This window comes from Tachyglossus aculeatus, chromosome 20, assembly GCF_015852505.1.
Source record: "Tachyglossus aculeatus isolate mTacAcu1 chromosome 20, mTacAcu1.pri, whole genome shotgun sequence".
NCBI classification, from domain to species: Eukaryota; Metazoa; Chordata; class Mammalia; order Monotremata; family Tachyglossidae; genus Tachyglossus; species Tachyglossus aculeatus.
The window spans coordinates 30,264,768-30,278,403 of NC_052085.1; the positions used below are offsets into that span (position 1 = coordinate 30,264,768).

At 47.4% G+C, this 13,636-nt stretch overlaps 1 protein-coding gene across 6 annotated transcripts in view; it reads left to right on the top strand.

Moving 5' to 3' along the window:
- DLG2 (discs large MAGUK scaffold protein 2) overlaps nt 1–13,636 on the top strand; it is a 793,095-nt gene that overhangs the window by 470,542 nt on the left and 308,917 nt on the right. For 2 of the 6 annotated variants that reach the window (XM_038761627.1, XM_038761628.1), the window contains exon 1: nt 946–1,266. The exons of the other annotated variants lie outside the window; for them this stretch is intronic. In XM_038761627.1, the coding sequence (XP_038617555.1) occupies nt 946–1,266 (321 nt within the window). Of the gene's footprint in view, nt 1–945; nt 1,267–13,636 lie in introns of those variants that run through there. 6 annotated transcript variants of the gene reach the window in all.

Consider the following 13,636-nt stretch of genomic DNA (forward strand, 5'->3'; position numbering starts at 1 on the left):
TTTGACAAGCTTACTAGGTGCCAAGCCCTGTGCTAAGCACTGGGCAAGGTAATCAAGTTGACCCACGTGGGGCTCACAGTCTCCATCCCCATTAGCCCAGCGCTGTGCATCCAGCAGGGACTCCATACCATTTGAACTCACTTTAATGGAGGAGATGAACGCGCAATGACGTACGGCGCTCATCCTCACCTGACCACTCGAACCAGTGGCCTCGCCCAACTTGGACCTCATCTCTCGTCTCTTTCATTCATTCATTCCGTCGTATTTATTGAGCGCGTACTGTGTGCCGAGCACCGTACTGAGCGCTTGGGAAGTGCAAGTTGGCAACATATAGGGACGGTCCCTACCCAACAGTGGGCTCACAGTCGCAGTCCGGTGCGTCCTTTTACGGCGCACCAAGGGTGAGTCAGGGAAGGCTATTATTTTCTTTGAACTCGCTCTTTTGGGCAAGCAAATCCAGAAAAGTGGGTCCCCTTGGGAGTGAGAGTGCCACCCCAGGGGTATCGGTCTCAGGCCGGGGCCTGACTCTCCCCGCTGAGACCGAGCTCTCCCGGGCGGCCTGGGTTTGGCCCGAGGACCGGCGAAAAGACGTAAGTGAGCCAGGCCACAACGCGGGCGAGCGCTCGGCCGTGTGGTTTCCCGCAAGTCGGCGTGGAATCCGGGGCTCGGGCTTGTAGCCCAGCTGTGTGGAGCATTGATTGCTTTTGCCTGGAGCAGAGATGCTGTCAAGTTGCTCCGTGAGTTGAGTCATCTATTGACAAAGAGCTACCAGCTAGCAGATAACTGTTCGCCTGTACCACACGGCTCCGGCTCCCAGCTTCCACGATGCAGCGGTTCTAGCAGCTGTCGGAGGTACCCGAGGGTCTCCCGGCGAGAGGACATTCTCCCGCTTAGAAGGAGGAGCTGAAGAGAAGCCGCTCTTCTCCCCGAGGGGCTCGGTGAGGGATGAACGCCTACCTCTCCAAGCAGCCGAGCTGCTGTGCCGGGCCTGGGGGGCCGGAGGCCGGCAGGACCGTGCCCGCTCTGATGCGGGACCCCCCCTGTGCCTGCGGTTGGCAGAGGAGCCCCCCGGGACTCTATTATCCCGCTCAGACCGTGCCTTCCTCTGGACCGGCGGGCCCGGCCCCCGGCTGGACCAAGTGTGTGACTCTGTGGGATGGTGTGAGGAAAAGTCCCCCAAAAGCTATGATGACCAGGGGAAAAGGGGTCACCGGCGAGCATTGGTCGGACTGCACGTGCCCAAGCCACTGGCACAACTTGGTCCAGGTGAGTGCTTTCCTCTTTGCACGGAGGCGTGAGGGACCCGGGCAGAGAGAGCAATGCAAGTGCAGAGTTTCAAGGGGGACGTCTCCGTGAGCATGTGTTCCTGCGCTTAGAACAGTGCTTTGCATATAGTAAGCGCTTAATAAATGCCATCATTATTATTATTATTATGAGTTGCCTCCTGGAAAATTCAGGGTGGGAGCCGTGATTTCCCGCTTCCCCCCCACCCACCCCGTTTCGTTTGAGTTAGGGCTTCGGTTGGCATCTGGGGGGGAAGGTTCTCCTTGGCGAATTCTCTCCCGTAAGGGCCGCTTCTCCGGACTTCTTGAGTGCAGGTGGCAGTAATACCCGTCTGCCCGCTGCCTGCACATCTTTCCCGCCTCCCTGGAGTCGGTCCCGTTTGCGACTCAAACCTTAGGCTTTTAATGGAACCACCTGGATTTAAACATTTCCTCCCCCTCTTTAAATCACAGCCCGATTTCAATGACTTCTTAGTCCACCCCAGCTGCAAGGGGCATCAGTTCCGGGCACCTTTCCCTCCTGATCTCGGGCAATTCTCCGTCTCCGCCGTATGTCTGCTGTGTCACCTTGGGCAAGTCACTTAACTTCTCTGAGCCTCAGTGACCTAATCTGTAAAATGGGGATTAAGACTGTGAACCCCGCGTGGGCCAACCTGATCATCCTGTATCCCCCCCCAGCGCTTAGAACAGTGCTTTGCACATAGTAAGCGCTTAACAAATGCCATCATTATTATTATTATTATTTATAATTCTCAGGGGGCTTGGAATCCCTAGTGGCACGGATGATTCCTTTAAATACTCAGAGGCGATCGGGCTAATGACAGGGCAGGTAAGGCTGTGGAGACAGCGGCAGAGTTTAGGGAGCTGATTCAGAAAGCTTTCGCCAGCACTGCCCCGATGCTTTTTATAAAAACTTATTTCTGGACCAGATGTGGCAGACTCACCCACTTTGCTTCTTCCCTAATTCTAGCCCCGTGCTGCCAGCATTTTGCCAGATGGGAACAAACCCTTATCTAAGTGATTTTTATTTTTCGGTCCCTCAGTACTCTCCCTCTCCCCCGACCCATCCTCCAGAGGGTAAGATATGACCTCCCGCAAACGGCCAGAAACAAAAAACTAACAGTACCATTAGCCTCTAAAAGAAGCGATCCAGAAGTGTAAAATGGTCCTGCAAACCCACTGGATAAAAAAGTAGCCTATTTGCAGAGGAAATCCCTCTTCAGCCGCCCACAATTTTCCTGCAATTTTCATCCCGCGGTAGAGAAATGAAAGAGTTTCATTTCTCGGCAAGAGGTTCGGTGTTTCCTTTGAACATCTGGCTCCCAAAAAGAACTTTTGAGAGTGGGAGGACATCACTGGGTCACATTCTATTGATGTATAGGTGACCGACGTTGGTTTTCTCGGAGGAGATGCGGTTTTCAGGCAGCACTCTTTCTTTCTCTTGAAGGATGCTGTACTCAGATACGACAGAAGGAAGCGATGTCCACTTAGAGTTGAAATGCTCTATTTAGTAGTGGCTTTTTCAGAAACGTGTTTGAAAGTTTCTTAAAAAATCCTCCAGAGCGACCTTAATTGCTGGATTCTTTTCCTGTTGTGAAAAGCACAGAAGGTGACTGATCTTAAAACGTACCCACGCGGCCGTACTCCTGTCTAAAAGACTTAAAAGACTGCCGGGCAGAAGGGTGACCCGTTTGCTCCGAGTGGCTCAGTGGAATGAGCCCGGGCTTTGGAGTCAGAGGTCATGGGTTCAAATCTCGGCCCCGCCACTTGTCAGCGGTGTGACTTTGGGCAAGTCACTTCACTTCTCTGTGCCTCAGTTACCTCATCTGTAAAATGGGGATGAGGACTGCGAGCCCCCCCCCACCCCCCACCGTGGGACAACCTGATCACCTTGTAACCTCCCCAGTGCTTAGAACAGAGCATATTAAGTGCTTAATAAATGCCATTATTATCCAGCGCTTAGAACAGTGCTTTGCACATAGTAAGTGCTTAATAAATGCCATTATTATTGTTAAATAGCTTAGGTATCTCTGCTCAGGGGTAAGGAAAAGGAACACAGGGGCCTTAACTTTGCTACTTCTCTTCAGGGACTGTGATGCCTTGTAACCTGCAGAAAAAAACCTCCACTATTCCCCAGCTGTGATTTGGGCTCGATCACTGCGTCATGTTGCAACACATGGGTCCTAAAAAACTTCAGTAATCACACTTCCTGATTGACGAAGGATGCTTTTTTCACTTCGTCGGTTTCCACGGTGACCTTCCTGCTTAACTTGAACGTCGGGCCCCGGACTGCTCTTTATGAACACAGCGGGCTGCTTCGGATTCATTCATTCATTCATTCAATCGTATTTATTGAGCGCTTACTGTGTGCAGAACACTGTACTAAGCGCTTGGGAAGTACAAGTTGGCAACATAGAGAGACGGTCCCTACCCAACAGCGGGCTCACAGTCTAGAAGATGACACTGCCTTGGGGAGGAGTGAGACGGGCGAGGGAATCGGATTGGGGCTGATACCCGCCGGCTGATGGATTCCTTTAAGGGGGAGCTGGGAACTCCCTCTAGACTGTAAACTCATTGTGGGTAGGGAACCTATCTGCTAATTCTGCTGTATTGTGTCATTATTATTATTATTATTATGGTATTAATTGCTTACTATGTGCCAAGCACGTAGATAAAAGGTAGATTGTCCCACGTTGGGCTCACAGTCTTAATCCCCATTTTACAGATGGAGTAACTGAGACCCAAAGAAGTTAAGTGACTTGCCCAAGGTCACACATTAGACCAGTGGCAGAGCTGGGATTAGAACCCACGTCCTCTGATTCCCAAGCCTGTGCTCTTACCACTACCTATGCTGCTTCCCTACTCTCCAAGCACTTAGTACAGTGCTCTCCGCACAGAGTAATCGCTCAGTAAATCCCACTGATGGATTGATTGATTGAGTAGGGACTGTCTCTATATGTTGCCATCTTGTACTTCCCAAGTGCTTAGTACAGTGCTCTGCACACAGTAAGCGCTCAATAAATACGATTGATTGATTGATTGATTGATTGATCTGTAACTGGGGTTCGGGAGAACATCTCTCTTTCCTCTTAAGAGCCTTTGATCGCTGTAGACCATATGTCCTTGTAGACAGGGTTCGTGTCTACCACCTGTATTGTAATGTATTTCTTTAGCACTTAGTACAGTGCTCAGCATACAGTACGTGCTCACTAAATACCGTTGATTGCTTGACTGTGAAAATAATGCGCTGTGGGAGCAGTGAGGGACGGACATGGTGAGTGACTGGTCAGGAAAGTTTCCGTCGGTCCAGTGGTCTGCGATCTTTCCGTCGTCAAGTTTCCAGCCAAAGCACGGGTGCAGGGAATCAGGAATACATTGGCCCACTGCTCCGATAACCTCCGCAGGCTGAAGGGTTTCAAGAGAAGTAATAATAATAATAATAATGATAATGGCATTTGTTAAGCGCTTACTATGTGCAAAGCACTGTTCTAAGTGAAGTGCCAAAGAGGGGCAGTAACAGGGTTATGGGGAGATGGCCATTTATTCAGGGACTGTCTCATGGAGAGTTCAGTGAAGGAAGAAGACACAATCCCTGAGAAGCAGCAGGGCCTAGTGGGAAGAACAAGAGCCTGGGAATCGGAAGACCTGGGTTCTAATCCTGGTTCCGCCACTTCCCTGATGTGTGGCCTTGGGCTAGTCACTTCACTTCTCTGGGCCTCAGGGACCTCATCTGCAAAATGGGGATTAAGACTGAGAGCCCCATAAGGGACATGGACTGTGTCCAACCTGATTAGTTTGTATCTACCCCAGTGCTTAGTACAGTTCCTGGTAAAATAGTAAGTGCTTAACAAATACCGTTTAAGAAAAAAAGAAAATTCCTGCCTTTAGGAAGATCTTGTTCTGCCAGGGGAGAACTGAAAAAAAAATACTTATAGATAGGAGGACAAGGTTCGTTTTTTTGTGTGCTTTCTGCTGTTCTGGCCCTGCCCCTAGTTTAGTCCTCTAATTAGGGTCCCGCTCAAAAGGTCTTTAGAAAGTCACCGCTATATTCGAGTTTCCACCTTAGCTTGTGTCTTTCCCAGGTGACAACGGTCCGGAGGAAATGTCCAGGGTAAGTCTCAGGGAAATAAAAGATGACCCTGCAGGTCACCCCCTAACTGGGGCACGGAAAGGTTAAACAACTTGGCCAAGGTTGCACAGCAGGGATTAGATCTCAGGTTTCCTGACCCTTGCTCTCGTCTCAGTCGAGGCAGGATGTTCGGAGCTCTCTGTCCCTTGGCAGCCCCGGCGTGCCTGCCCTCTTACGAGCCCCTAGGGAGGGATGCTTGTCAAAACTCCCTCACTAACTTGCTTCAGACTTTGACACCCACAGGGTGAGAAAGCTTGCTTAGGTCTGATCCAGCTTGCTGCCGCCATCGACTCCTGCTTCTCTAACTGGTATCTCAGCAAAGCCAGATGGCCGGAAAACCGGATAAGAGCCGGTCTCCCACCACAGAAAGACGGCAATGCCCTAGTCGGGCCTCAAAAATGCAAGAGCGACCACGTTTCCTCCAGAACGTTGTCACATGGGAAAGACACAAGCTAAGGGGGAAACTCAAATATATCGATGACTTTCTAAAGACCTTTTGAGCGGGACCCTAATTAAAGGACTAAACTAGGGGCAGGGCCAGAACAGTAGAAAGGACACACACAAAAACAAACCTTGTCCTCCCATCTATAAGTATTTTTTTTTCAATTCTCCTCTGGCAGAACAAGATCTTCCTGAGAGCAGGAATTTTCTTTTTTTCTTAAATGGTATTTGTTAAGCACTTACTATTTTACCAGGAACTGTACTAAGCACTGGGGTAGATACAAGCTAATCAGGTTGGACACAGTCCATGTCCCATATGGGACTCTCAGTCTTAATCCCCATTTTACAGATGAGGCCACTGAGGCCCAGAGAAGTGAAGTGACTAGCCCAAGGCCACGCATCAGGCAAGTGGCGGAGCCGGGATTAGAACCCAGGTCTTCTGATTCCCAGACCCCCGTTCTTTCCACTAGGCCGTGCTGCTTCTCAGGGATTGTGTCGAGGCGCCGGGAGGAGGGAGAAGCTTCCGGGCAAATCCCCAAATGGGAATCTCTGCCTCTGTCGGGACCGTTAGGGTGGTGCTTGATGGTTTATCTCACCCTGTGAGATAAAAGCTGTGTGCAGAACTGGTACTGAATCCCTTCAAAGCCCTACTGAGAGCTCACCACCTCCAGGAGGCCTTCCCAGTCTGAGCCCCCTCCTTCCTCTCCCCCTCCCCATCCCCCCAGCCTTACCTCCTTCCCTTCCCCACAGCACCTGTGTATAGGTATATATGTTTGTACGTATTTATTACTCTATTTTATTTGTACATATTTATTCTATTTATTTTATTTTGTTAATATATTTTGTTTTGTTGTCTGCCTCCCCCTTCTAGACTGTGAGCCCGCTGTTAGGTAGGGACCATCTCTATATGTTGGCAACTTGTACTTCCCAAGCGCTTAGTACAGTGCTCTGCACACAGTAAACGCTCAATAAATACGATTGAATGAATGAATGAATGAATGAATCCTCGTTCCCGTTCTCCGGGCTTCGGCCCACCAGAGTTGTGGATTTGTGGGGGGCTGCTGAAGATGCTGGCTGACCCTTTCTTGAACCTGGCAGGATCAGCTTCTCCCCAGAAAAAGGTCTTGGCGACCAGATGAGCTACTGAGGAGCCTGGGCCAACCGACTGGGGAATATAACGTAGCGCCAAGCAGAAAGGAAAAATCACATCATGTTGGTTTTACTGGGAGGAGCCCAGCCTACCCATCTCAGAACCCAGAGGACCCCTCTTTTTTTTTTTTTTTGATGGTATTTGTTAAGCGCTTACTACGTGCCAGGCACTGTTCGAAGCGCTGGGGGAGATATAAGATAACCAGGTTGGATCCAGTCCCTGTCTCACATGGAGCTCCTAACCTTAATCCCCGTTTTACAGATGAGGTAACTGAAGCACGGAGAAATGAAGTGACTTACCCAAGGTCACAGGGCAGACAAGTGGCGAAACCAGGATTAAAACCCAGGTCCTTCGGCTTCCCAGGCCTGTGCTCCACTAGGCCACGCTATTCCTCTTGACTCAGCAGCTGGGAAACTTACATCTGGGTCAAATCCCTACCGCGTGCAGAAAACCGAATTAAGCGTGCGGGTGAGTACAGTAGAATTAAAAAGAAGTCTGCTAGACTATAAATGCTTTAAGGGCAAGGGGTTGTTTCTTCTACCTCCTTGTACTCTCCCGTGGTCATGGTCCAGAGCTCTGCACGTAGCAGGCGCCCAATCGATGAGATTGATCAGTGTGTCTGCTAATTCTGTTGTGTTGTGCTCTCCCAAGTGCTTAGTATAGTGCTCTGCACATAGCGAGCAAGCTGGAGGGAGGGATCCCGAGAAAGACCATTTTCAGCCCACTCATTCGCAGAAGAAGGATTTAATGATTTTTCTTCAATCAATCCATCAATAAATCCCTGGTATTTGAGCAAGTACTGTGAGCAGGCGGGGCACCATACTAAGCTCTTGGAAGAGTGTAACAGAGCGCCTTCAAGGCGCTTGCAATCTTGTGGAGGAAATGGGGCAGTAAAATAATTCATAGAAAGGGGATTTTTCCCGTTGGAGAGGTCTCCTCTCAAACGCATGCACCTTCCAACCCCTGAGTCCTGGGATTTATTTTATTTTGTTAATGTGTTTGGTTTTGTTCTCTGTCTCCCCCTTCTAGACTGTGAGCCCACTGTTGGGTAGGGACTGTCTCTATATGTCGCCAACTTGTACTTCCCAAGTGCTTAGTACAGTGCTCTGCACACAGTAGGCGCTCAATAAATACAATTGATTGATTGATTGATTAAGAAAGACAAAAATTTGGCAATAATAATAATAATAATGATAATATTAAGTGATTACTATGTTCCAGGCACTGTAGTAAGCGCTGGGGTGGATACAGGCAAATCGAGTTGAACACAGTCTCCATCCCATGTGGGGCTCACAGTCTCAATCCCCATTTTACAGATGAGGTAACTGAGGCACAGAGAAGTGAAGTAACTTGCCCAAGGTTACACAGTGGACAATCAATCAATCGTATTCATTGAGCACTTACTGTGTGCAGAGCACTGTACTAAGCGCTTGGGAAGTACAAGTTGGCAACATATAGAGACAGTCCCTACCCAACAGTGGGCTCACAGTCTAAAAGGGGGAGACGGACAACAAAACCAAACATGCTAACAAAATAAAATAAATAGAATAGATATGTGCAAGTAAAATAAATAAATGCATAGAGTAATAATAAATAAATAAATAGAGTAATAGCGGTGGAGCTAGGATCCGAACCCTTGACCTTCTGATTCCCAGGCCCATTCTCTGTCCACTATACCATGCTGCTTCTCTGATTGCCTGATTAGCTAATCAGAGAAGCTGATTAGCTTGTATGTATCCCAGCGCTTAGACCAGTGCTTGACAAATAGCAAGCACTTGAGAAATACCATCATTGTTATTATATCCCGCCCTTTGCAAATCCCGCCCAGTTCAAGCCCGGAAAATCCTCTGGAACAAACCCCCGCCGTCCTCCGATCGCCGTTTCTTTCTGTCACTGAAACCATCGCATATCGATCGCCTCTTTAAAAGGCTGCCAAGCTGTTTGTTCAATTTATTTTTCTCTCAGGGAAACTTCTCACTCGGCTTGAACGCAGTGACGGGCAGGTCGCGATTTTAGGCCAAATGTCACCCAAGAGGAGGGAGGCTTTCTCAGGTGGTGATCCCTTCTAGACTGTGAGCCCGCTGTTGGGGAGGGACCGTCTCTATATGTGGCCAACTTGTACTCCCCGAGTGCTTAGTACAGTGCTCTGCACACGGTAAGCGCTCAATAAATGCGATTGAATGAATGAATGAATGGAGTCCATCCCTTCCATTGGATAACTTGAAGTGCAAATGGCCTGTGTCACCTCTTGTTTTAATGTGAAATTGGCTTCCCTGGTGTGGCACCACCGATTTGCGTGATGCTGTGGCTTTTTGGATCTATTTGCAAAGAGCAAATAACTCCTCTAGCCCTGCACACGGGTCAGAGAACAAAATCTATTTAGGTCGCCACACGGCTCTAAAAATAATGATGAAGGACACTGCTCTCTCTAATTCATCATCATGAGGGCCCATGGCTTAGTGACTTATAGACTCCTCTGGGAGTTGGGCAGGGGTGCATTGTCATGGCAGCCTGGCCTACCCCCAAAATTCCCCCCGCCTCCCCCGCCACCCATCTCCTCAGGTGGTTTCATTCTGTTGCCAACTTGTACTTCCCAAGTGCTTAGTACAGTGCTCTGCACACAGTAGGCGCTCAATAAATACGATTGAACGAATGAATGAATGAATCAGGACGATATAACCCAGGCCTGGTTTCTGGTCCTGCCTCGGCCTCTTGTCTGCTGCTCTGTGACCTTGGGCAAGTCCCTTCACGTCTTTGGGCCTCAGTTACCTCAACTGGAAAATGGGGTTTAAGACTAGGAGCCCCAAATGGGACAGAGACTGCGTTCCTCTTGATTAGCTCGTATCTACCCCAGCGCTTAGTACGACGGCTGGCACGTAGTCAGCGCTGAACAGATACCATAAAAAAAAAGGACTTAGAGGAGGAACAAACAGGAAGACTGTTCAGGCCTTGAACCCAAAGCCTTCCCGTCCTACGGGTCCGAACGTGAAGCTCCTGACAGGGCGCGGAAGAGAGGCAGAGGGGCCCACAGCAGGGCTGACAATCCTATCCGCAGCGTGGATGGTGGAAGATTGGCCTTTACGACACAGAGGCGTCTTGCTTCACAACCTGCATTCTGCTAACTTAAAGCTCGAGGAAATATATCTCAGGGATTGCTTTTCACTTCAGTGTCTATTCTGCGGGGCCAGCTTAATGGGATTTCGGCCTGTCCTTAGGTATAGTCTATTAAATTCCCCATTTTGATACGGGATATTAAGGACATTATTCTTCCCAGCTTTTTAATCAAGTGAGCCACTTCTTGAGATCTCATAGCATTCTGTTATTGGCCATTAAAACCGCAGGGATGGGGAAAGGACAACTCTCCGAATTTGGTTCTCAGCATAATGTGGGGCATTTAATAGTAGTAATAATAATAATGATTGTGGCGTTAGTTTAAAGTTTACTATGGACTAAGCACTGTATTAAGCGCTGGGGTAGATACAATCAGGTCAGATCCAATTAGATCAATCCATGTTCCACCAAGGGCTCTCAGTCTGAGGAGGAGGATAACAGGTGATTAGGGGATTCTCTGTCAAGTGGTCATGGCTTTTACCCCAATTTCCACATCTTTTGATTTTGTGTGTGCAAAACTTGGGGTGTAATTCACTGGCTCACACTTTGGAGAAGTTGAACAACTCCAGCCGGGCAGTGAGTTTGCTTGATGGCAGAACAAAACCAAATCTCAAGGTCTATCTATCTCTCCTACTGGTTTGCTGGGTGACTTTGAGTAAATGGATTAGCTTTTCTGTTCTGTTTCCTTCTCTGTATAATTGAGACAGTCTGTCTATTAATCATTTTTGTTGAGCGCTTATTATATCCACAGCACTGGGCTAACGGCTTGGGAAAGTTCATTCAAATGGACACAGTCCCTTCCCTCAAGAAACTTACAGTGGGGGAGACAGACATTAATATAAATAAATTGCAGATATGGACAAAAGTGCTTCGGGGCTGAGAGTGGGGTGAATATGATTCCTGATTTATTGACTTAGAAGTGTTTTGAATGAAGAAAAATGTGCCACAGAGATTTATCAATGTACTGTTCTAATAGGTGCTAAGATATTCAAGCAGGAAAGTCACGGAAGAGCTAAGTTTAGTGCCTTACTTTTGATGATAGTTAGATTTTCTTTGAGGAGTCGTGAAGCTCTAGTGACTTCTTCAAACTATTGAATTATAGGAGCAGTAATGATTAATTTGGTAGTTAGATGATAGGTTAATTGCTGGTCTTTATCATTCATTTCAAGATTTGTGTCTTGCCTATTGAATCTGGTTGGCAGTGTTTTTGCAATGGTCTCTGACCCACTTATTTTGCTTGATATAATTTTTACCCTCGCATCATAAATGGATTCTTTTTAGCTTATCCAAATTACCCTTTTTTGCTGGGTTTTCAGTGGCTTCTGCATAGCTGGTGAAAATAGGAAAAGAAAGGCCTGTAGCTAGTATTTTGTTAGCGATGCAAATGTCTGCTAAGCAGCATGACCTAATAGAGCACAGCCCTGGGAATCAGGAAGGATCTGGGTTCTAATCTCAGCTCTGCCACTTGTCTGCTGGGAGAGTTTGGGCAGGTTATTTAACTTTGCTGTGCCTCAGTTACCTCATCTGTAAAATGGGGATTAAAACTGTGAGCCCCAAGTGGTTTATGGACTGTGTCCAATCTGATAAGCTTGTATCTACCCCAGTGAAGCACTTAACACATTTATACCCGTCCCCCCAACTAACTTCTCCCTATCAAGATTCACAGTTATGTCTCCTGATCTGAGCAAGGCACCGTTATTAGAAAATGCAAGGGCCGAATTGTATTTTCATGATTGTAAACTCGTTGTGGGCAGGGAATATATTTGTTTATTGTTGTATCATACTCTCCCAAGCACTTAGTACGGTGCTGGGCACCCAGTAAGCTCTCAATAAATACAATCGAATGACTCATCATCATCATCAATCGTATTTATTGAGCGCTTACTATGTGCAGAGCACTGTACTAAGCGCTTGGGAAATACAAATTGGCCACACATAGAGACAGTCCCTACCCAACAGTGGGCTCACAGTCTAAAAGGGGGATGAATGAATGAGGTGCATGAATTAGAAACTGCACCAACCGTTTTCCTTTAAATGACCACTCCTCCTTTCAATTAGCAAATATTAAACTTACTCAAATAAATGTACTCCCAGGAAAAGGACACGGTGAAGGGCATAGCCTCCTTTCTTATAACAATAGTACTCTTACAGCGCTTTCTTTGGGGCAGAGGCGTTGCTAATCAGATCAGACTCAGGCCCTGTCCCACCTCAAAGTTTCCTACGTCTGGCAGGTGTTTGCTGACGAAAACAATGTTTATTGAAGGTGCAGGAAGGATTTTTTTCCATGAGCCATCTCATCCTATCTTGAACCGAACTCCGAAAACCTGCAAACCCCTGAAGAATATTTCCGTCACTATGGAAACTGACCTCTAGCTGTACTGACACTAGTGGGAGTCATTAGGTATTTAAGTTCACAGAACCTGCGAGAGGTAGGAGTCGACAGAAAAAAAGAGCATTATGCAATTTGTGACGTCTGATGATAATCATGGATTTTCAGCTTAGGCAAAGGTTAGATTGCAGCATGGTGACTCTGTAAATCCCCGTTTTTCACTCTGCTGTCTGGTTTCGAGTTCTTATTTCAAGTTTCAGTCTTATTTTACGAAGCGATCAACCCATGGCAATGGATCTGGACTTTTGCGAGCATTGCTGATAGATGTTTTTGATTAGACGGCAGCATTCCCTTAGCCCTTCTTCTACATGTATCAACTTACATACTCGTCTATTTAAAGTGCTTACTCACCCACGTGTCCCTCTCTCCATTCTCTTCTTCCTCCACACTGTAATTTATTTTGTGTCTGTCTCTCTTATTGGTGGGGGGTTAAACTCCTTGAGGGTGGAGATTGCATCTTCTACCTCGGCTGCATGGATCAATGATAATTATCAAGCGCTTAATGTGGTTAGAGTACTGTATTAAGCACTTGGAAAAGTACAATACAATAGAGGTGGTAGACATGATTCCTGCCCTCAAGGAAGTCCTGATTGCCACTTTACCATTGTGCTCAATAAATAGGAATAATATTTGTGGTATTTGTTAAACAGTTACTACGTACTAAGCACTGGGGTAGATACAAAATAATCAGACCCCACATGGACCTGAAGGATTGATAAATATGATTGATTGATTGACCGCACTATACACCCTCAAAGACTGTCCTCTGGAAGCATCTGCTCAACAAGACTGTAAACTCCTTGTGGACAGGGATTATGCCAACCAGGATGATTAGGGGGATGGAGAAACATCTATATGAGGGTAAGATGAAAGAGATGAGACTCTTCAGGCTGGAAAAATGAAAACACAGGGGAATCTGAAGACAAATTGTCATGTTTTTTCCTCTGTGATTTGGTTGATGTCAATCATGATCTCCTCAGAGGGTGTTCATCTCCGACACCACAGGGACAAGGGGTCAACCCTGAAGTTTGAAAACGAAAGGAAACATTTTACCCAGCTAGTGAAATTACAGTGCCTGGGACGTCTTCGAGGAATGTGCCTGGATGGGAGAGGGGGAGGGCCAGAGGGGAAAG